This window comes from Pristis pectinata, chromosome 8 (genome assembly GCF_009764475.1).
Source record: "Pristis pectinata isolate sPriPec2 chromosome 8, sPriPec2.1.pri, whole genome shotgun sequence".
NCBI lineage: Eukaryota > Metazoa > Chordata > Chondrichthyes > Rhinopristiformes > Pristidae > Pristis > Pristis pectinata.
The window spans coordinates 43827189-43851242 of record NC_067412.1 but is presented as its reverse complement, the minus strand read 5'-3'; the positions used below and the strand labels follow the sequence as shown (position 1 = coordinate 43851242).

The 24054-nt window shown below is 43.5% G+C and overlaps 1 protein-coding gene across 1 annotated transcript in view; it reads right to left on the bottom strand.

Moving 5' to 3' along the window:
• Positions 1-200: 200 nt before the first annotated feature.
• Positions 201-24054, bottom strand: part of LOC127573846 (sodium/myo-inositol cotransporter 2-like) — a 100991-nt gene continuing 77137 nt past the window's right edge. Inside the window, exons 11-16 of the mRNA XM_052022373.1 lie at positions 20239-20389; positions 19431-19599; positions 15045-15260; positions 14387-14537; positions 12501-12508; positions 201-398 (exon numbers count right to left, since the gene is read on the bottom strand). Coding sequence (XP_051878333.1) covers positions 201-398; positions 12501-12508; positions 14387-14537; positions 15045-15260; positions 19431-19599; positions 20239-20389 — 893 coding nt within the window. The remainder of the gene's footprint in view (positions 399-12500; positions 12509-14386; positions 14538-15044; positions 15261-19430; positions 19600-20238; positions 20390-24054) is intronic.

Below are 24054 nucleotides of genomic sequence, written 5' to 3'. Positions count from 1 at the left end.
GAGACACACACCATTTCTGAAAGAAACTGTATTAAACTTTACCAAACACAGTATTATAAATCGTCCTTCATTCATAACCTCAAGGTAATATCTGGTATCTTTGGTGTTACCTTTCTAACCATAATACCCAACATGGTATCAGATGTGTTGAGAGTTTCAAGGAAGTGTTACTTTGCAAAACACAAGTTTGTTTTATTGTCTCAAGCAAAATAAGCATAAAGGAAAATGGTAGCAACCATACAAATCACTAAATTAACATTGACAAAGTATCGCATGCGCCGATTCTCATGCAGTGAGGCAATGTATTTTTCTTCAGTGTCAGTAAAGGCAATATCCACACGTTTCGTGCTCATCCCACAGAACCACATCAAAAAGCGCATTGCCCTTGATTCAGTTTTCTCATCTAGTAGAGAGAATAGTATTATTGCATTGCTTGTGAAATTCTATTGTTAATGTGCTAATCTTAATGTTTGAAACTTGCCTCTACTCACTTCAGGTCTCACTCCCTTCTCCACATCCCTCAGTGGAACAATAGAGGGAACACCCAGACATACTGACAGGAGCTGGCAGTAGCCTTACTGGCTGCCACCTTCCCCACCCTTCGGATGGAGCAGGGTGGGGGACCAAGGTGAGCCACCACCACCTTCTCCTCACTCTGGCATTTGACCACATTGACTAATACCCTTAGTTATGACAACACAGAAGGAGGCCCATTGTGTCCATATTGACTCCCAGTAGAATAATCCCATCAGTCCCTATTCCCTGGGCCTTATTTCCCTGTACTTCTGCAATTTATCCCCTGTCGCACACACCCAACCACACCTCTTTCATTCTAAGGGGTAATTATCTTGGGGTAACTTACAGCGGGAAAATACCTACATACACATTTTGGGATACAGCAGGAAACCAACTTCCCACCCTGTCACTTGCAAGGATGCTATTCCCTTCTCTCAGTTCCTCCACCCCTGCCACATCTGTTCTCATGATGAGGCTTTCCATCCCAGGACATCCAAGATGTCCTCTTTTTTCAGTAAATGCAGTTTCCTCTCCTGTGCTATCAACGCAGACCTCACCCGCATCTCCTCCATTTCCCACATGTCTGCTCTCACCCCATCCCCTCCCTGACATAACAGGGATAGATTTCCCTTGTCCTCACCTACCACCCTACCAGCCTCTACGTCCAACATATCATTCTCCGCAACTTCTGCCATCTCCAATAGGATCCCACCACCAGGCACATCTTTCCCTCCCCTCCTCTCCCCTCCACTTTCTGCAACTCCCTTGTCCGCTCAATGCTCCCCACTGATCACACTCCAGGCATTTATCCTTGCAACCATGCTAAGCACTACACCTGCCCCTATACCTCCTCCCTCTCCACCATTCAGGGCCCCAAACAGTCCTTCCAGGTGAGGTAGTACTCCACATGTAAATCCATCAGGGTCACTTATTGAATCCGGTGTTCCTGGTGTGGCCTCCTCTACATCGTTCAGACCCGAATCAGATTGGGGGATAGCTTCATTGAGCACCTTCACTTTGTCTGCCGCAACAACCAGGATCTCCCAGCAGCCAGCCATTTTAATTCCATTTCTCATTCCCACACTGACATGTCTGTCCATAGCCTCCTCTACTGCCACATTGAGGCCAAACATAGTTTCGAGGAGCAATACGTCATATTCCATTTTGGTAGTCTCCAACCTGATAGCATCAGTATTAATTTCTCTAACTTCTGGTAACCGCTTTCCTCTGTTTTCCTCCCCCCCCTCTTTTGTTTTCGATCATTCCTGTAGCCCCTCCACCCCCTCTCTTTCCCCTACCCCACACTCATGACCTGCCCACCTCCTTCCCTTTATTTCATGGCCTCTCTTATCAGATTCCTTCTTCTTCAGCACTTTTTCACTTATCACCTCCCAGCTTCTCACCCCCCCACCTACCTACCTTCCCCCTCTCACCTGGATTCATCTATCACCTGCCAGCTCATGCACCTCCCCCTCCCCTTCCCCTTTTATTCTGGTTTCTGCCCTCTTCCTTTAGAGTTCTAAAGAAGGGTTTCGGCCCTAAACATTGACTGTTCATTTCCGCCATAGATGCTGTCTGACCTGCTGAGTTTCTCCAGCGTTTTGTGTTCGTTACAGCCAGAGAGAACATGCAAACTCCACACAGAGAGCCATTTGGTCCCTCAACCCTGCACAACCATTCAATATGATCATGCTGATCTACCCCAGGCCTCAACTCCTCTGCTGCACCAGTTCCTCATAACCCCCAATTTCATGATCTTTCAAAAATGTATCTACTTCCTCCTTAAATATTTCTTCTGATCTTCTAATGATTTGCGCTCCAAACCCTGGGGTAGAGAATTCCAGATATTCACTATCCTCTCCATCAAAAAATTCCTGCACACTTCAGTCTCCTTCCCTTGTCACTTCGTCTCCTCATTCCATATTCTTCCACTAATGGAAACATCTCAACATCTATCTTCAGATGTTCCACATGGTAGGCTTCTTCAGAAGGTCAGAAGGCATGGGATCCAGGGAAGCTTGGCAGTGTGGATTCAAAATTGGCTTGCCTGTAGAAAGCAGAGGGTTGTGGTGGAGGGAGTGCATTCAGATTGGAGGGCTGTGTCTAGCGGATCGGTGCTGGGGCCTCTACTTTTCGTGATGTTTATTAATGACTTGGATGAGGGGGTAGAAGGGTGGGTTAGCAAGTTTGCAGATGATACAAAGGTTGGTGGTGTTGTGGATAATGTGGAGGACTGTCGAAGCTTGCAGAGGGATATTGATAGGATGCAGAGATGGGCTGAGAAGTGGCAGATAGAGTTCAATCCAGAGAAGTGTGAGGTGATACACTTTGGAAGGACAAACTCCAAGGTGGACTACAAGGTTAATGGCAGAATTCTGGGCAGTGTGGAAGAGCAGAGGGATCTGGGGGTCCATATCCATAGATCACTGAAAGTTGCCTCACAGGTGGATAGGGTAGTTAAGAAAGCTTATGGGATGTTAGCTTTCATAAGTCGAGGGATCGAGTTTAAGAGCCGCAAGGTAATGATGCAGCTCTACAAAACTCTAGTTAGACTACACTCGGAGTACTGTGTCCAGTTCTGGTCGCCTCATTATAGGAAGGATGTGGAAGTGTTGGAAAGGGTGCAGAGGAGATTTACAGGATGCTGCCTGGATTGGAGGGTATGGATTATGAGGAGAGACTAAGGGAGCTAGGACTTTACTCAAGGACTAGCTTAAGAAGCCCTCATCCTCCTTGGCACTAGCTGTGTGCCCACCGTGCTGCTTGTTAAATTCCATTACCTGAGTTTATGCCCCATCACATAGAGTTTAACACAGGTTTATCTACATAGAATCATAGAAGAATAGAGCACGGATACAGGTCCTTCGGTCCAACCAGTCCATGACGACCGTGGTGTCCACACAGCTAGTCCCAATTTTTTTAAGCTCTGCCCCTCCATGTATTTATCCAAGTGCTTCTTAAATGATACTATTGTACCTGCCTCAACCACTTCCTCTGGCAGCTTGTTCCATATACGCACCACCCTCTGTATGAAAAAGTTGCCCCTCAGGTCCCTTTTAAATCTTTCCCCTCTCACCCCAAATCTATGTCCCCTAGTTTTGGACTCTTCTACCCTGGGAAAAAGACCATTACCATCCACCTTATCTATGCCTCACATAATTTGAAACATTTCTATAAGGTCACCCCTCATTCTCCTATGTTCCAAGGAATAAAGAGCTAGCCTGGTCAACCTCTTCCTATAACTCAGGCCCTCTTGTCCTGGCAACATCCTTGTAAATCTTTTCTGCACTCTTTCCAGTTTAACGTCTTTCCTATAACAGGGTGACCAAAACTGTACACAGTACTCCAAGTGGGGCCTCACCAATGACTGACCAAGCCTTGCGTATTCGCGTCTAAATCATTTATATAAATAATAAATAACAAGGCTCCCAACACTGATCCCCATGGCATATCACTAGTCACTGGCCTCCATTCCAAGAAACAACCTTCAACCACCACCCTCTGCTTCCTACCCCAAGCCTATTTTGAATCCACCTAACTAACTCTCCCAGGATTCCATGACCTTGTCAAAGCCCTGGCCAAAATCCAAATAGACAACATTCACTGCCCTACCCTCATCTACCTTTTTGGTTACCTCTTCAAAAAGCTCTTCAAAAACTAAAACAATCACGACTTTCCATGCACAATGCCATGCTGACTCCTCCTAATCAGACTCTGTCTATCCAAATGCTGGTAGATCCTGTCCCTCAGAATTTCCTCCAGTGTCTTCCCCACTACTGATGTCAGGCTGACCGGCCTGTAGTTCCCTGACTTTTGCTGCTACCCTTCTTAAACAATGGAACAACGTTTGCCACCTTCCAGTCTTCGGAACTTTGCCAGTGGCAACGATGAAGCAAATATTTCCGCAAGGGTCTCCAGAATTTCTTCTCTAGCCTCCTGCAAATTCCAAGGATGCACTCAGTCAGGCCCTGGGCATTTATCCACCTTAATGTCCTCCAAAATATCTCCACTTGCTTGCCTTATCTCTTGAGCAACTATGATTTTCTCCTCAGGAAACACCGAGGAGAAATATTAAAAATCCCACATATCTCCCGCAGCTCGAGACATAGGCAGCCCTGCTGATCTCTAAGGGGACCTACTCTCTCCCTGTCCACCCTTTTACTCTTTACTTCCCTCCATATATGCTGCTTGATCTGCTATGTTCCTCCAACATTTTGTGTGTTGCTTTTAATAGCTATAGAATCTCTTGGAATTTTCCTTAACCTATGTCATACCCTCTCTTTGCCCTCCAGATTTCCCTCTGAAGAGTATTCTTAATCTTTGTACAGTCATCAAGGGACTCACTTGTCCTCAACCTCCCAAACCCAGTATACACTTCCTCCTTTTTCTTGACCAGATCCTCAATATCCCTCGTCAGCCAAGGTTCACTAAACTTGCCAGCTTTACCCTTCACCCTAACAGGAACGTGCTGCACCTGGAATCTTGATATCACACGATGAAACAAATATTTCTGCCTCCAACTTGCTATTTGTTCCTTTCCCCTTCAAACAGGTTCACCCAATCAACCTCTGCTAGATCGTGCCTAATTCCCCCAAATTTAGCCCTGCTCCACTTTAGGACCTTAACCTGTGGACCTGTCCTATCCTTTTCAATAGAATTATGGTCACTAGAGCCAAAGTGCTCCCTGATTGCCATTTCTGTTACTTGACCTACCTCATTCCCTAAGAGGAAGTCCAGTGTTGCACCCTCCTGTGTAAGGCCCTCTATATATCGACTCAGGAAACTTTCCTGGACATATTTCACAAATTCCACCCTGTCCAGGCCCTTAACACTCTGGATGGCTCAGTCAATACTGGGGAAATTAAAATCTCCCACTAATACAAACCTCTTTCTCTAACAACTATGAGCAATTTCTCTACACACCAAGTTTCTCAAATTCCTGCTGACTATTCGAGGTGTCTAAAATGCAGCCCCACTAGATTAACCCTTCTTGTTTCTACCCATATGGCCTCACAGAACGATCCCCCAGAATGTCATCTCTAAGTATTGCTATTATGTCCTCCTTTATCAGAAAGGTAACACCCGCTCCTCGCTTACTGTACCCCTGTCACTCCTGTAGCATCTGTATCCTGGAAGATTGAGCTGCCAGTCCTTCCCTTCTCTCAGCCATGTTTCTGTTATGGCTGTAACATCCCAGTTCTCACAGCCAATCCACACTCTGGTATTCATCTGTTTTATGTGTTAAACCTCGTGTATTGAAATAAATGCAGTTTAACTGGGTATTTCTTTCTCTGCCATCACTGTGCCCCTGGCTATCCTGATTATTAAACTTGCTCTTGCTGTTTACTTGCTTACATCCTTTTACAGAATCCAAGTATAGTCAGCACAATATACCCTCTCAACTAATTTTGTGTGATTAGTAAACTTGGATGCCCTCTATTCTGCCCCGCCTCCAGGTCATTAATATCAATGGTAAATAACTGAAGGCCAAGAATAGATCCCCGCTGCACCACCCCCTTCCAGCCAGAAAAAGACCAATTTATTCAGACTCTCCCTTCTTTGTGATAATAAATCTTCAATTCATGCTAACACACTTATCCCAATACAGTGAGCGCACTCCTAATTAAAACTAGAGTTTGAGAATTATCAGATTGCCCTGTATTCTGGCCCTTAAAATTTGAATGCTTCAATTTACCATTCCTAACTGAGTTATAACTTCCCCATTTTGATCCAATTTCTGTTTACTGTGTTAGTGCAATCTATTTGATTGACAAGATAATGTACCAGACATTCTTGTTCTGGCCTAACCCTTTATTTTCTGACCTCTGTGTATATACACCTTTTCTTATTCTGACCCACTATCATCTACCCCTCAAAGGAGTGACTAACATCTGAAATTCTTGCTGAATAATCCCCACTCTCTCTTCAATATGTTGAATTGTTTCCAACTTCATGTCAGATCTTAATCATAAATCACCTGTTAGGAGTGCTTTTCATGGGAGTATCTGTCACAATTATCATGAATTATTCAAAGCTTCCCTATCCTTCTGGAACCAAACATCAGTTACTGCCATTCTTTCTGGAAACATTGGTTAAATTTATCTACTTTAACTAACTAATCCACTCCTCATCCCTGTTACGTAAGTGGTATTTTGTTTGCTCATTCAGTAGCTGTGAACAAAGTTGGCCTAGTTGTAACAGTATACTTGGATTTTTCAAAAGTCTTGACAACATGCTTTTGAATGGCTAAAGTAAAGGAAAATATTGAAAGGTTGATCCTGAAGTGGATAAAATATTAAATAAAAACTGGAAGTGCTGTAAACACTCAACAGGTCAGGCAGCATCTGTGGAGAGAGAAACAGTTAACATTTCATGTCCAGAAGCCTTCATCAGAACTGGGAAAGAGAGAAGGTGGGGGAGGGATAAGTAAAACGAAGGGAAGCTCTCTGATAGGGTGAAACCAAGTGGCTTAATGGGAGCAGTTACAAGAACATAGGATGTCTTTGTCTGTGTTATGTGTTACTAATAGCAAGGTTATGATTCATGCCCAGCAGGTTGCAACGTGCCCAGACACAAGATGAGATGCTGTTTCTCAAGCTTGGGTTGTACAAGGAGTGCAATGGGGAATTAAGGTGGCAGGCAACAGGAAACTGGTATTGCATCTCCCGTGGCTGCATGAGGAAGTGCTGTAAAATAGTTGATGGGAATGGAGCAGACCAAATATTTGCAAAAGGAGTGATCCCTTTGAAATGCTGAAAAGGCATGGGAAGAGAATACATGTCCAGTGATGCAATATTATTGGAGCTGACAGAAATTGTAATGGAGGATCTGTGGACTGCAGAGGCTGGTGGGGTGGATGGTGAGGACCAAGGGAACTCTGTCCTTGCTCTGTCCAGGATGAGAAGGAATGAGAGCAGGGGTGCAGGATATAAATTGGATGTGGTCAAGGGCTCTGTCCAGTATGCAGAGGAGGAGCCTGGGGTTAGGAGGAAGGAAGATATTCAGAGGTACATATGCAGAAGGTCTCATCAATGGAGCAAATGTGACAGTGTGGGATAAATTATAATCAAGAGTAATGGATGTTAGTAGCTGTCCCATCTCCTGATATTGAGGCAGAAAGATCAAGAAAGGGGAGGGAAGAGTCAGAGATGGACCATGTGAAGATGGGAACAGGGTGGAAACTGGTTGCAAAAGGGATGACACTTTTGAGTTCTGCATCAATACAGAAAACAGCATCAATGCAGTGTGCCAGAAAAAGTGTTGAGGAAGGGGGCCTGAGAAGGATTGAAACAACGACTGTTCCGTGTATTGCATAAAGACCCTCATAGCTTGGGTCCATGTGAGTACCATTGCTACATCTTTGATCTGGAGAAAGTGAGTAGAGTAGATGGAGAGTTTGTTTGATGTGAGAAAGAGTTGAGCCAGGCGAATGAGTGTGTTGGTGGAGGGGAAATGGCTACAACTCCTGCGTGCGAGCCCTCATGTAGAAGGAGGTGTAGAGATTCTACATTCATATGGAAGATGAACTGGTTGGGAACAGAGAATTGGAAACTGTCAAAGTAGTGGAGGGTATCTGAGGTGTCATAGATGTAAGTAGGAAGGGACTGGACTAGGGGAGAAAGGATGGAGTCAAAGTCAGAAGAAATAAGTTTGGTGGGGAGTGAGTGGTCTGAGGCCTGGGCAGTCCTGCTCGTTGATCTTGGATAAGGTGTAGTAGTGGGATGTACAGGACTGGGGAACTACAAAGCTGAAAGCTGAAGAGGGAAGATCTCCCGAAGAAATGAGGTCCATGACTGTGTGGGAGACAATAGTCAGGTATTTGATGGTAGGGGTCATGGTCCAGAGGAAGGTATGAGGGGTGTCTGAGAGCTAATATTTGGCCTCTGTGAGATAGAGGATAGTTTACCAGACTGCAGCAGCATCGTCCTTGACAGGGGATTTGATGACAATATCAGGAATTGGTCTTCAGTGAGCAGGGTGCTGCAAGTTTAGAGGGAGGTAGGTTAGAATGGGTGAGAGAAGCAGAGAAATCGAGGTGGTCAAAGTCCCATTGATAGTTAATAATGAATAGTTCAAGAGAAGGATGAGTCCGGGGAGAGAGGTCTGGGTGGATTGGGAATTCTGGAGACGGGAGAAAAGATCCACAGTTTGGGGTGAAGACTTTTGTCAATAAAAATAGGTACAAAGGAGGAAGCAATATAAGAAGAGTCTAACATTACATTGGGCTTGGAACTCATGAAGAACGAGGTTGTAGGGGGATGAAGCTGAGGCCTCTGCTGAGGACTGATCGTTCAGGATCCAAGAGAGGAAGATCAGGAGGGATGGTGAAAATATGGCAGGGAGTGGGACGGGGGTTAGATGAAAAGGCATAGGGACAAAGGTCAGGAGGGGTATTGCAGTCCAAGAACTATTGAAGTCTGCAATCCTACTTAGTGTTTCCATCATTTTCTGCTTTTATTTCAGATTTCCAGCATCTGCATTTTTAACATTTTCTTTGGTTAAAGCATTCACTGTATTCTGATTTCTGGACGCACACCAACAACGAGGCAGCACGACTTCAATTAGATGCCTGTACCAGCTTGGTCTGTGCTCTTCACCTCAGGGCAATGGAGAATGAAAAGGGGAAGTCAACTTAGTTCCATCAGCAAATGAAAATCAAAAAAACCTGCAGGAAACTTGAAATAAAAACAGAAAATGCTGGAAAATGCTGAATTACCTAAAGTTGGATGCAAAGGGGAACTTCAAGGTTGGCATTTCTGGAAGAGACCTATAACAGAACTGGCCATTTCTGCCTATCATCTTTTGGGCTCACTTTTTCTATTAGTATAGTCTGGCCCCTGGGCATGTCCACTACCTAACCATTAGCAACACATTATACAGGTAAACAAGAATCATCTGATCCTAGCTGATGCTCTAACTACTAACTAATTTTTCCCTCACCATACCTTCTCTGCTATCATTTTCTCTCTTTCTGTGTTCTGACCAAGGGTCTGAGACCTGAAACATTAGCTCTGTTTCTCTCTCCTCAGATGCTGGCCTACTGAGTGTTCTCAGCATTTTTGGTGTTTATTTTGAACAACATAGAACATAGAACAGTACAGCACTGGACAGGCCATTCAGCCCACGATGTTGTGCCGATCTTGATGCTGATTTGTACTAAATGTCCTCCTCCTGTTTATCATCCATATCCCTCCATTCCTTTCATATTCATGTATCTATCTAAAAGCCTCTTAAACTCCACCAAGCTGCCTGATTCTACCCATTCCAGGCACCTACCATTCTCTGCGTAAAAAACTTGCCCCTCACGTTGCCTTTAAATTTCCCCCCTCTAACCTTAAAAGCATGTCCTCTGCTGTTTGACATTTCTCCTCTGGGGAAAAGATTCTGACTGGCTATGCCTCCAATAATTTTATTATGTCTATGCCTCCAATAATTTTAAAAACCTCCATTAGGTCTCCCATCAGTCTCCAAAGCTTGGCTCTAAGGAGGACAACTCAAGCTTGTCCAACCATTCCTTACAGCTCATACCCTCCAATCCAAGCGGCATCCTGGTAAACCTCTTCTGCACCTTTTCTACAATCTCCACATCCTTCCTACAATAGGGCGACCAGAACGGCACACAATACTTCAAGTGTGGTCTGACTAAAGTTTTACAGTATATAGCTGCAGCATGACTTCCTTACTCTTATACTCAGCACAACTATCAATGAAGGCAAGCATACTATAGGCCTTCTCTACCACCTTATCCACTTGCATAGCCACTTTCAGTGCTATTGAGGGGCCTACCATTAACTGTATACTTTCTCCTTTCATTTGACCTCCCAAAGTGCAACATCTCACATTTGCCCAGATTAAACTCCATCTGCCACTTCTCTGCCCATATCTATCACTGATCTATATCCTGCTGTATTTTTTGTTAGTCCTTTACACTGTCCACAACTCCACCAATCTTGGTGTCATCCACAAACTTGCTAATCCACCCATCTATATTTTCATCCAAATCATTGATATGTATCACAAACAACAGAGGTCCTAGCACTGATCCTTGCGGAACACCACTGGTCACAGACCTCCAGCCAGAATAACAGCTTTCCACTCCTACTCTCTGTTTTCTATGGGCAAGCCAGTTCCGAATTCAAACCCTGAATCCCATGAATCTTTATCTTCTGAATCAACCTACCATGAGGGACCTTATTAGATACCTTACTAATCTCCATGTAGATAACATCCACTGCCTTATCCTCATCAAGCATCTTTGTCACCTCCTCAAAGAACTCAATCAACTTTGTAAAGTATGACCTGCCCTGCACAAAACCATGCTGACTGTCCCTAAGCAGGCCATGCCTTTCCAAATGCGCATAAATCCTATCCCTCAGTATCCTCTCTAATAGCTTCCCTACCACTGACGTGAGACTCACTGGCCTATAATTACCTGGATTTACCCCTATTTCCCTTTTTGAACAAAGGCACAACATTTGCTGCTCTCCAGTCCTCTGGGACCTCACCTGTTGCTAGTGAGGACACAAAGATTGTTGTCAAAGTCCCAGCAATCTCCTCACTTGCTTCTTTCAATATTCTGGGATATATGCCATCAGGTCCTGGGAACTTATCCACATTAGTGCTTTTCAGAAGACCCAGCACCACCTTCTCCTTAATCTCAAAATGTCCCAGCACATTAGCATGCCCCACTCTGCTTTCACAATCTCCCAATTTCTTCTCCTCGGTAAATACCGATGCAACCTAGCTTTGACTCTAAGCACAAATTCCCTCCTTTATACTTGAGTGGACCTACCCTCTCCTTAGTTATCCTCTTTAGCTTAATACAAATATAAAATGCCTTGGGATTATCAACCCTGTTTGCCAAGGACATTTCATGGTCTCTTTAGTCCTTCCTAATCGCCTGCTTGAGTACTTACCTGCTATCTTTATATTCCACAAGGATACAGTCTGATTTTAGCTTCCTAAACTTTATGTGTGCTTCCTTTTCCTTCCTGACTAAGTTTAGGACCTCTGGGGTCATCCAAGATTCCCTTACCTTACCATCCTTGTCCTTACTCCTTACTGGAACATGTCGATCATGGACTCTGATCAACTGGTCTTTAAACAACTCCCACATGTCAGACGTGGACTTGTCCGACAGCAGCTGCTCCCAATCAATGCCTCTTAGATCGTGTCTTATCCTCTTGTAATTTGCCCTCCCCCAACTTACTATCTTCCTGCAAGATCCAATTTTATCCTTACTCATAACTATCTTAAAACATAATGAGTTGTCCTCACTATTCCCAAAATGTTCACTAACTATCAGGTCTATCACCTGACTTGGCTCACTTCCCAAAACTAGGTCCAGTATGTTCTCTCTTCTAGTTGGACTCTCCACATACTTTTTCAAGAACTCCTCTTGGATACAGTCAAGAAACCCCACCCCATCTAAGCCTCTTGTATTAAGTAAGTTTCACTCAATACTGGGGAAGTTAACTTCCTAACAACCCTGTTGTTTCTGCACCTTTCCATAATCTGTCTACATAACTGTTCCTCCACCTCGCGATGCTATTGGGAGGACTAGAGTTTAATCCCATCAGCATAATCGCACCTATCCTATTTCTGAGCTCCACCTAAAGTGACTCTTTGGAGACCCAAAGTCCTCCAGTATATCCTCTCTGAGTATTGCTGTGACATTCTCCCTCATCAGTAGTGCAACCCCTCCACCTCTTTTACCTCCCTCTCTATCACGTCTAAAACAACGAAACCCAGGAACATTGAGCAGCCAGTCTTGTCCCTCACGCATCCAGGTCTAATGGCAACAACATCATAATTTCATGTACTGATCCAGGCTCTAAGTTCATCCTCCTTACCAATAATACTCCCAGCGTTGAAATAAACACATTTTAGCCCATCAGTCCCACCATGTTTATTAGCCTGTCCCTTGCTCTCCTTCCTTTCAATCTTACTTATCAAACCATCTTCCTTGCCCTCAGCACTACCACCTGTTGCCCTGCTGCTGAGGTTCTCATCCCCCTGAAACCCTCCCGAATAGTAGTAGCAAACCTCCAGGCAAGGATATTGGTTCCCCTCCAGTTCAGATGCAAACCGTTTTGTTTGTACAGGTCCCATCTGCCTTGGAAAAGTGCCCAATGATCCATAAATCTGAAGGTCTCCTTCTGCACCAGCTCCTTAGCCACGTATTGAACGGCACTACATACCTATTTCTCACCTCACTAGCATGTGGCATGTGTAGTAATCCTGAGATTACAACCCTGGAAGTCCTGCTTTTTAACTTTCTCCCTAGCTCCCTAAAATCATTTTGCAGGACCTCATCCCTACTCCTGCCTATGACATTGGTACCTATATGGACCATGACCTCTGGCTGCTCACCCACCCCCCCTCAGAATGTTCTGTACCTGCTGTGAAACATCTTTGACCCTGGCACCAAGGAGGTAACACACCATCCTGAAGTCTTGATTGTGGACACAGAAATGCCAATTTGTACCCCTTACTATCAAGTCCCCTATCATCATCACTCTGCCTGACTTCACCCTTCCCTTCTTTGCCTCAGAGCCAGGGACAGTGCCACTGACCCAGCTACTGCTGCTGGCCTCTGAAAGGTCACCTTCCCCAACAGTATCCAAAGGGGTATAACTGTTAGTGAGGGGAATGACCACAGAGGAATTCTGCACTGTCTTCTACTCCCCTTACTGTTCCTGGTGGTCACCCATCTATCTGAAGCCTGTACCTTGGGTGTGACCACCTCCATAATAGTCTCATCTATGATATTCTCAGATTCCTGGATGATTCTGATTACATCCAACTCCAGCTCCAGTTCCTTCACTTGCTCTGTCATGAGCTGCAGCTGGGTGCACTTCCCACACATGTAGTCATCAGGGACACAGTCAAAGGTTGCAGATTAACAGGAAAATGAAAACCTTACCTGATTCTTACCTGCTCCTCACCTGTGCCTCCTCACCGAAGCCTCTCTAGCCAAAGCATCAGTTCCCCACTCCTACCATTGGCCCACTGTCACAATGGCCACTCCACCTTCTTTTTATTGCCAAAACTGTATGGCAACTCAGCCAACTGAAAAGAACTTTTTTGAAAGCTGCTGGCTCCTTCCTTCTGCTGCTCTGGCTGCTACACAACTCAATTGGTACCATCAGTTTTCTTTTGGCAGGTTAGATGAAGGATAACTTGATAATTTATTTCTCAGTTGCCACTTGTGGGGAAACAGTAGATATTCTAACAACTGTTTCTGTGAAACAATTTCTTCTACCTTTCTCATTCATTCTTTCATTTGCAATCCTGAAGCCTTGCCTCATCTTACAATGGTAGTGTAGCTTTACAGTGCCAGCAACCCAGGTTCAAATCCGGCCACTGTCTGTAAGGAGTTTGTACGTTCTCCCCATGTCTGCGTGGGTTTCCTCCGGGTGCTCCGGTTTCCTCCCACATTCCAAAGATGTACAGGTTGGGAAGTTGTGGGCATGCTTTGTTGGCGCTGGAAGCATGACAACACTTGCAGGCTGCCTCCCAAATCACTATGCAAAAAAATGTGTTTTGATGTACATGTGACTGATAAAGATCTTATCTTTCTTGTCCTATTTACTCTCAGAAAACCTTGCAAAGTTTTAAACCTTGTCCAAGGGCTTTTAAGCTATATTGTTGTGGTGGTAAACGTTTTTACTGTTGTGCTTATGTCAGATGTCTCACCAATACCAGCCATATCAAGATTTTCCATTCTTTTATTCTTTTGAAGATTAGTTGTCTGGTATATAGTGATGTAGGGTTCGTCAGATATGTAAACTACGAGGAGGGAGTCAGCGAGGTTTTTGTAATGGTGCATTATGTGAGTAATGTAGTAAATTCAGTATAAGAGGATTACCTGCCCTTGTGCTGGGTTCTTCAGTGGTGCCTCTTTTATCTACTGTGGCTTCTTCTGGTGATGGAGTTGTGTCTTGCACAACTACAACAGTTTCTTCTGGTGGCTTCTCTGGCAGTTTGTCAAAACGAGTGAACCAAGTCATCCGACTGATCTGGGAAAGAAGAATGAGTTATGTCATACATCAGTGGAAAGCAGAGTTGGTTGAGGGGATCCAATATTTGAAATGGATAATAATTGCCATTGTTCAATGATGGAAGGGGTCGACAGTGTGGGCTGAGCTGGAAGCTCTCAAGAATTCCTCAGCAGGCTGCCCATGCACAAAGCCAAGGCAAACATCCTGCATCCCACAAATGTGAAATTCTTCATCTGCATCTCCCATAACCCAGGAAATCCTGATCACACTTATCTTGCTTATTCCTGAATGATTCTTATTAATCATTCAAATTTTCCAATAAAGTTTTCAACAGAAAGAACAGCTATAAAAACTCAAATCACAATCCTTCTCCTTCCACACCTGTTTGGTTTTAGACTTGGCAAAAGGGGTGCCCCTGCCACTCATTCCTTCAGACTCAATCCTTGAACATAAATACAATGCATAATAACTGAGACTATTGGGAGACTCAGTTGGGAGGCTCAGCAGGATGCATTGTTCACTCACCTGTTCTGGTCGTGGAGGTGGACTGAGGAGACTGATGACCACCAGCACAATCAAACTGAGGAGACAGAGGATGAGAGCAAAGTGCAAGAAATGAACTTTGCTGATAACTAATGGCCGTTTGTCTTCTTTCCCACATGCTGGTGCAATGAAGGCAAAATCCAAAACCATTCGAATGATGCCAACGAGAAACCCAGCAACGAGGCTCCAGAATGCACCCTGTGCACACAAACAGTCGTATGTTATATTGAATTAATATTCACAGTTAAACTATTTGAGGTGGTTTAAATGTGGTGGAAGATGTTATCAACAATACCTGCGTGTCAATGCTCAGTTTGGATTTCACCAGAACCATTCACTCAGCTTCTGATCTCATCACAGCTTTGGTTCAAGCAGGGACCAAAGAGCTGTACTCCAGAAGCAAGGTGATGAGGGATGTTTGCCTATGGTTGTATTGTGTTCAGTTTTAGTGACAACACAACAAACCAGTTATAAAGACAGAAAATGTTACAAATAGCATGTCAGGCACCATTTGTAGAGAGAGAAACAGATCATTTTTTTTCCACAGATGCCGCTTGACCTGCTGAGTAGCTTGAGCATTTTCTATTTTTATTTTAGACTTCCAGCATCTGCATTATTTTAAACTTCAGACTGAAACATTTCATGCCTGTATTCAGCAAGACATTGACACATTTAAGGGAGGAGTTGATAAGTGCTAAGTAACTCTGACAAATATCAGGCAATGACCCTACCGGCAAGTGAGTCTAGCCATCAAGTGTTTGATGGCCTTGTCAGCTGCAATCGTAAATATGTAATTCAGTGGAACCTTTATTTGCACACAAATATTGACGTTAACTATACAATTGTAACTATTGAAATTATTATAGAGAGACCTGGAGTTATACAGCATGGAAACAGGCCATTTGGCCCACCACATCCACACTAACCAGTGGGCACCCATCTGTAGTAATCCTACTTTCAATGCCTGGCCCATAGCCATCAATCCCTGGGCAATTCAAGTGCTTGCCTAGCTACTTCTTAAATGCTATCAGTGACTCCACTCTCTCTGGCAGTGCATTCGAGGAACTCGTCAATCTCTGGGTGAAAAAGGCCCCTCTCCTCTAAATCTCCTCCCCCTTACACTAAATCTATGTCTGCTAGTTTTATCTATCTCTGATTTAGGAAAAGGTTTCCTGTAGAATATCCTACTTAAACCCCTCATAATTTTATATACCTGAATCACGTCTCTTCTTAACGTCCTCCGCTCCATGGAAAACAAACCCAGCCACTCCAGTCTCTCCTCATCTGAAATGCTCCATCCCAGGCAACATCTTAGTGAATCTCCTCTGCACCCTCTCCAGTGCAATCACTTACTTCCTATTGTGTGATTGTATTCAAATCGTTCTGCTGTGCTGCTTGTCTGATGGAAGTCTATTTCTTCCTCATTGGTGCCTTTGATGTTAAGTACCGGGGGAATATAACAGACATGCCCAACAATGGATGGAGAGCACAAAATGTCAGCTCATCGGCTCACTGGCCTTGCTTTCCACTGAAGTCTCTGTCATGCTACTGACATACATGACTCTGGAGAAATATATGTGCATAGTCTTCCCGTTTAATCATTATAGACCAGGCAAGTGGCAGACTTTATCCACATTGATATTCATCTGGGTTACAGGATTCATTATGGCAGTTATTCCATTGTGGAACACATCCTTATTTGACAATTACTGTGGAAAGAATGGAGTGTGCTTCCCTCTTTATTCTGATCAATTTGAGAGTCTTGGAGCAAGAGGATATTCTACAGGAATATTTTTGGGTAATGGAATTTTGTTTTCAGTTGTTTTGATGTGGATTTGTAGGAAGGGAATACTTTCCCTTCAGTGAGAAAACATATTATTCAAAACAAATACTGGATTCAACTTCTTCTGGTGTGCTAAACATTAGCTGTGCATAGAGTTATTGCTGACTTCAATCTCCCAAGAAAATGTATGAAATTGAGAAAAAGTAAATGAAAAGTAGGGTTATGCTATCTAGAACAGAAATTCATGGGCTAAAATAGGACATTGGCAGTTTCTATCAAGAGTTCTATGTAGAGCTCATAATTATTGCTTTCTACTCTTTTTCTTCTTAGACATTCTCTCAGGATTGAGGATAGGTTGAGTGAGCTTGAGCTTTTCTCTTTGGAGTGAAGGAGGATGAGAAGTGACTTGATAGAGGTGTACAAGATGATAAGAGGCATATATCGAGTGGACAATCAGAGACTTTTTCCCAGGGTGAAAATGGCTAACATGAGGGGGCATAATTATAAGGTGATTGGAGGAAGGTATGGCGGATGTCAGAGGTAAGTTTTTTACACAGAGAGTGGTGGGTGTGTGGATCGCACTGTCAGCAGAGGTTGTGGGGGCAGATACATTAGGGTTAAGAGACTCTTAGATAGACACATGAATGATAGAAAAATGGAGGGCTATGTGGAAGGGAAGGGTTAGATAGATCTTAGAGCAGGATAACATGTTGGCACAAAATCGTGGGCTGAAGGGCCTGTACTGTGCTGTAATGTTCTATGTTTAATCACCTACTGCTAGTTTTGCTCTTAAGAGCATAAAAACTCGATGTATTTTGAGGTCAGGGGGATTCCACTGACAGATTCTTCCAGAAGAGTTTCCCACCAGGTCTCCTTCTGAACGTCTTCTGAATAAAGACCTGTTATATCTAGAGCTCCAATCTCCATATCACAACACATGTTTTAATTAATGTTCTCTGCTTCTGAAGTTATTGATTAATTTGACTACAATCAGTACTAGATGAATAGAAATTTCCTATAACTAAATATAGTGAATTTTAACACTATTATCATAGAGTCATAGAGCACAGAAAGAGGTCATTTGGCCCACCATATTTATGCCGACCACCAAGTCCTATCTACTGACTGCATTTACCAGCACTTGCTCTGCAGACTACTATGCCTTGGAAATTCAAGTGCTCATTAAGATGGTTCTCAAATGTTGTAGGAGTCACTGCTTCCACCACCTTCTCCAACAGTGTGTTCCAGATAGCAACCACCCTCTGGGTGAAAAGTTTCTTCCTCATATCCCCACTAAACTTCTTAATTTTCACACTAAACCAATGCCCTCTGGTCCTGGACACCTCTACATATCCAGTCCTGCCACAACTCTTCCCACCGGTTTGCCCTCATTCGGCAACCCATTGATCTGCCAAACCCCCTAAGTCACCAGTTAGTTCTAATCAAGTGATCCAATGATCAGCCCTGATCCTCAACACACCAATGGTCCCTGACCCATCAGACCATCAGATCCCAGCAGAGAAATTCTACCAGTCCCACTCACATTCTCCATATTTCTCTGTAATCCTATAACCTATTGTCTCTCACATGCCCATCAACTCCTCTTGATTCCCCTACCCATACTAGGGACAATTTACTGTAACCTGCCAGGATGTACTTGGGATGTGGGAGGTAAAACAGGAGCACCTTGAGAAAACCCATATGCTCAAACTCCACACAGATAACACTCAAGGTCAGGATTGATCCTGGGTCCCCAAAACTGTGGGGCAGCAGTGGCAACTGCCGCACCATAGAGCCAATCACTCAGATATCCAGTTTCATTTTAAAAGTTACCAATGAAGTTACTTCCAGAAGATGTATACCTCAGGTCACAGTAACTCACACTGTGGGTTTAAAAACTAAAAAAAAAATCAACACCTTCTGCTTACTGATTTTCTTGCCAGAGGAAGCACTTTGTCTTTTTTAACTCTATTGAGATATTTCATCATTTTGAACACCACCATTAACTATCTCCTTAACCCACTGTGGTTTAAGGAAAACAATCCAGTATATTTAGTGCCTCCATGTAGCTGATGTGTATTCCCATACCAAGGAATTGTCAGAAGTAGAATACAGCTTTTTTTGTTTGCTAAGGTTACTTCTTCCAAAGACTGAAAACGTTCCATGTTGTAAAGGTGGCCCTTATGGGAGTGACTGGAACTCTCTAAATGGGGCTCAACGTGGAGAACAAATCCATAGGACCTTAATCCAAAGAACTATTAGGGCCAATCCAAGTACAAATTTTAAAAACTGTAAAAACAAACCTAACCGCAAAACTGAAAATTAGAACGCAGAATATAATCTAAAGTGAAAATTCAACTTGAACAGTTCCAGTGGAATTTGTCAGCCCTCTCAATGACTTACAGCGCAAAGTTAGCAGGGTCACAGGTAATGGAATTCGCTTCTCCACCAACCCGCTCTTGTTGGGTTCAACTAACTCACAATCCACCAGGACTTGCTAAGGTAATATGTTTGTCTCTCTGATTCATCTCCGTGTTAAATTTGCCAAGTTAAAATGCAGAAGAAATCTTAAGAAAATGACTCACTTTCTCGTTAGCTCGCTTCCAAAAGCAGCCAGCTATAAAGACCACTACGATTGGTGGTGTCAGGTAGGAGGTAATGGACTGGATGTACATGAAGAGCTTGCCACCTTGGCTTGCTTGCACCAGAGGAATCCACAAAACCGACACTACCACCAGGATCAGCACAAATACCCTGAAACGAAGAGAGATTGGTCTTAAAAGCATCATTGTGATGTTTGCTTCTCATTATTACATTAACTCCCTCTGAGAGCCCAGATGACCCTGTTTTACATGGGAGCTAGTTAATGTATCTGTGAGTTTTCTCCACAGCCCACTGTCACTTTGGATCAGTTCCCAAAGATCTACAGAAGATACTTCAAGAAGAAATATCTGGTTTTGATTTCAGAGAAGCAATTTATTCTTACACTCTAACCCAAACTAGCCATCTCTTTCCAGGTTAATTTAACTTTCATGTGTTTTGCACTGTTACAAAGCTGCAGATTAGTGTTCAAAAACACTGCAGCTGAGAACTCTGCTGTCAGTGCCACTTAATTCAAGTGTCTTAAAGTTCAGAGATTTCTAGTTTGCCAGAGCATACTTTGCTCATGCCTCAATGTAATGATGGAGAAGGAATATTCTCTTGTATTGACAAAAATTTAAAACTTTGACAATTTTCATATATTTGAATACATTGATAGTGTAATGGGTTGGAATCTAATTTAAACTTCAGGCCAGAGGTCTGAACAAATGGACCTTTCTCATGATAACACTTTTCAACAGAAGGGCACTGTTGACCTTACATTTATTTTGAGCTGGCCGGAAATTTCCCTACCTGCCAACAACCATGAGCTCCCATTCGGAGCAATGGGGCCGGAGGTGGTGCCAGACGTCAATTGTAAATAATGTGCTCGAGCTGTTGAAGATCGAAGTGAGGGAGGACATGAGAGCAGCGATCATGACTGCAATCATCAGGCCCCGCAGCCCTGCAGTGGGAGAGTGAGAACAGGAAAGGGGTCAAGCTTTGTACCAAAGCTAGCGTCCTGAGTCATCCTGAGGGGTGATTTATTGGATACCTTTAAACCCTCTAAACTAAGTGAATCAGGAACACCCCTTCCCCCATATTAGTACAAACTTGCATAACCTAGAAACTGAAGAAATAGAAGCAGAGGCAGGTCAATTAGTCCCTTACACCTGCTCCATCATTCAGTATGATTGTCACTGGTCATTTATCTAAGCACCACCTTACTGAACTAACCCCATATCCCTAAATTCCCTTAACATCTAAAAATCTATGAATGCCTTGAATATTCTCAGTTGCCAAGGTGCCACTACCCTCTTGGGCAGAGATTTCCAAAGATCTACTACCTTGTGATTGCAGGAATGTTTCTTGTATGGCTGTCTCTTTATTTTGAGACATGAACTCTCTTCCTCAAAAGGCAGAACCTATAAATATTTTTAAGGCAAATGTAGATGAATAATTGATAAACAAGTGGGTGAAAGGTTACTGCAGTTAGGCAGGAAGGCAGAGATGAGGATGCAATAAGGACAACCATGATTCTATATAAAAGTGGAACAGGCTTAACAGACCAAGTGGCCTATCCCTCTGAGATGGTATGCCCATATGTAACCACATATCTACCCTGTTAAGCTCTATAGGAAATGTGCATATGCTGATGAGATCATCTCTCATTTATCTGAACTCAAGAGAGTATAGGCCTAGTCTGCTCAGTTATCTCTCATACAACAAAGCTGCCATCCCAGGAATCAAACCTGCACTCCCTCTCTGGCAAATACATCCATGTTGGAAGTTTGCTGCTTCAGGCCTTTCCCAATTCTATGATCATTTTAGAAAATGAGATGATCAGATGTCACCAAGTCTGTAAGTAAACTGGAAAACACATTGGGTAAGCACATTATTCTGATCGTGAATCCAGTCTCTAATGGGAAAAATGGCTCCCTTCCTGCTATCTGTATGACTATGATGAATGAATACTGGATGCAGTCTTTTCCCTTAACTGATGCTAATATCCAGAAATCTCAGTTTGGATTGAGTTTGGGCATTCACAGTCCAGTTGTATGAGACACCAGTGCATATGGAACTTCCATGGTGATGAACCAGCTGATGAGTCTGAAAAGTCAAGAGAATGAGTTACAGAATAGTCTTGGTCAGTGGGACATTGAGAAAGAGAACCATTCTAAAGGGGGAAGAGATTCAATAAAAGAACAAAATACTGAACCTCAAAACAGAAGAAAAACTGCCAACTAAGTGGAATTGCATTAGAAAAATAATCTACTATAAGCTATGTGTGATTAGCATCATAGAGTCATTGAGTCAAACAGCATTAAAACAGGCCCTTCAGCCCAACTGGTCCATGCTGAGCAAGATGCCCATCCATGCTAGGCCCATTTGCCAACATTTGGCCCGTAACCTTTTAAATGTTTCCTATCCATGTATCTGTTCAACTGTCTTTTAAAAGTTGTTATTGTACCTGCCTCAACCACTTCCTCTGGCAGCTCATTCCACATACATACCACCCCCTGTGTAAAAAAGTTATTCCTCAAGTTCCTATTAAGTCTTTCAGCTTTCACCCTGAACCTAAGCCTTTAGTTCATGATTCCCTAACCCTGGGAAAAAGACTGAGTGCATTCACCCTTATGATTTTATGCACCACTGTAAGATCACCTCTTAGTTTCTTAACTCCAAGGAAAAAAGTCCCAGCAGTCCTGGCAGCATCCTTGTAAGTCTTTTCCGGACTCTTTCCAGTTTAATAACATCTTTCCTATAGTAGGACAACCAAAACTCCAAGTACAGCCTCACCAGCATCCTGTACACCCACACCACAACCTCCCAGCTTTTATACTCAGTGCCTTGACTGATGAAGACCAGCATGCCAAGAGCCACCTTAGTCACCCTGTCTACCTGTGACTCCACTTTCAGGGAACTATGAACCTGAACTCCAAGGTCCCTCTGTTCAACAACACTCCACAGGGCCCTGTGTTCACTGTCGAAGTCCTACCTTGATTTGACTTTCCAAAATGCAACACCTCGCTCATCTGAATTAAACTCCATCTGCCATTCTTTGGCCCACTTACTCAGCTGATTAATATCCCCTTGTAATTCTTGACAACCTTCTTCATTGTCCACTATTACCATCTATTTTAGTGTCATCTATAAACTTAGTGTTGAGTATCAGAGCTTTGTCTAGGATAGGGAAAGAACCAACAATTGCACCTGGGACTCAACACCTCCCTTTGCAACTGGATCCTTGACTTCCTTATCATCAGATCACTCTCAGTAAGGATAGGCAGCAACACCTTCACCATGATTAACCTCAACACTGGTGCCCCACAAGGCTGCTTCCTCAGCTCCCTACTCTGCTCCCTACACACCCATGACTGCATGGCCAGATTCTGCTCTAACTCCATCTACAGGTTTGCAGATGATACCACTGCAGTGGGCCAAATCTCAAATAATGATGAGTCGGAGTACAGGTAGGAGATTGAGAGCCTAGTGGCATGATGTTATGACAATAATCTTTCCCTCAATATCAGCAAAACAAAAGAGGTGGTCATTGACTTCAGTAAGGGGAGCGGTACACATGATCCTGTTTATGCCAACGGTGTTGAGGTTGAGAAGGTTGAGAGCTTCAAGTTCTTAGTAGTGAACATCACCATTAGCCTGTCCTCGTCCAACCACATAGATGCCTTGGCCAAGAAAGCTCACCAGCTCCTCTCCTTCCTCAGAAGGCTAAAGAAATTTGGCATGTCCCCTTTGACCTTCACCAATTTTTATTGATGCACCATAGAAAGCATCCTATCCAGATGCATCATGGCTTGGTATGGCAATTGCTCTGCCTGAGATCACAAGAAACTGCAGAGGGTTGTGGACATAGCTCGGCACATCATGGAAACCAAACTCCCCTCCAAGGACTCTGTCTACACTTCTTGCTGCCTCGGTAAAGCAGCCAACATAATCAAAGACCCCACTCACCCTGGACATTCTCTCTTCTTCCCCCTTCCATCAGGCAAAAGCCTGAAAAAACATACCACCAGGTTCAAGGACAGCTTCTATCCCGCTGTTATAAGACTATTGAAAGGTCCCCTAGTACAATAAAATGGACTCTTGACCTCACAATCTACCTCATTATGGCCTTGCACCTTATTGTCTGCCTACACTGCATTTTCTCTGTAACTGTAACACTTTATTTTGCATTCTGTTATTGCTTTTCCCTTGTATTCCTTCAGCACATGTGACAATAATAAACCAATTCACCAATTTACAGTCGTCCTCCCAAATGTTCATGAGAAAGTTGGAAAGAGATGTATCACCCAACATCATTAGGCAGGTAGTCCCATTACATGTTCAAGTGGAGGATGCTGAATAATAAATGACAAAAATGAATTTTCCTCATATATTTCAGGACTCTTAAGGATGTGAACTTTACTGCGATTATATTTTGACTTAAAGGAGTTGTGTTGGGGTCAAGGGTTCAATAATTGTTGGACACCCAAGCACAGGGCGAGAGAAAAACAAGGAGATCCTGGGCTGGAGATAAACAGGGATATTAAGTCATCTATGGAGCTTGTAGTTCTTTGTTCCCTTCCATTTATACCTGTCTTTACAGATTCCAAGGCAATCACACCATGA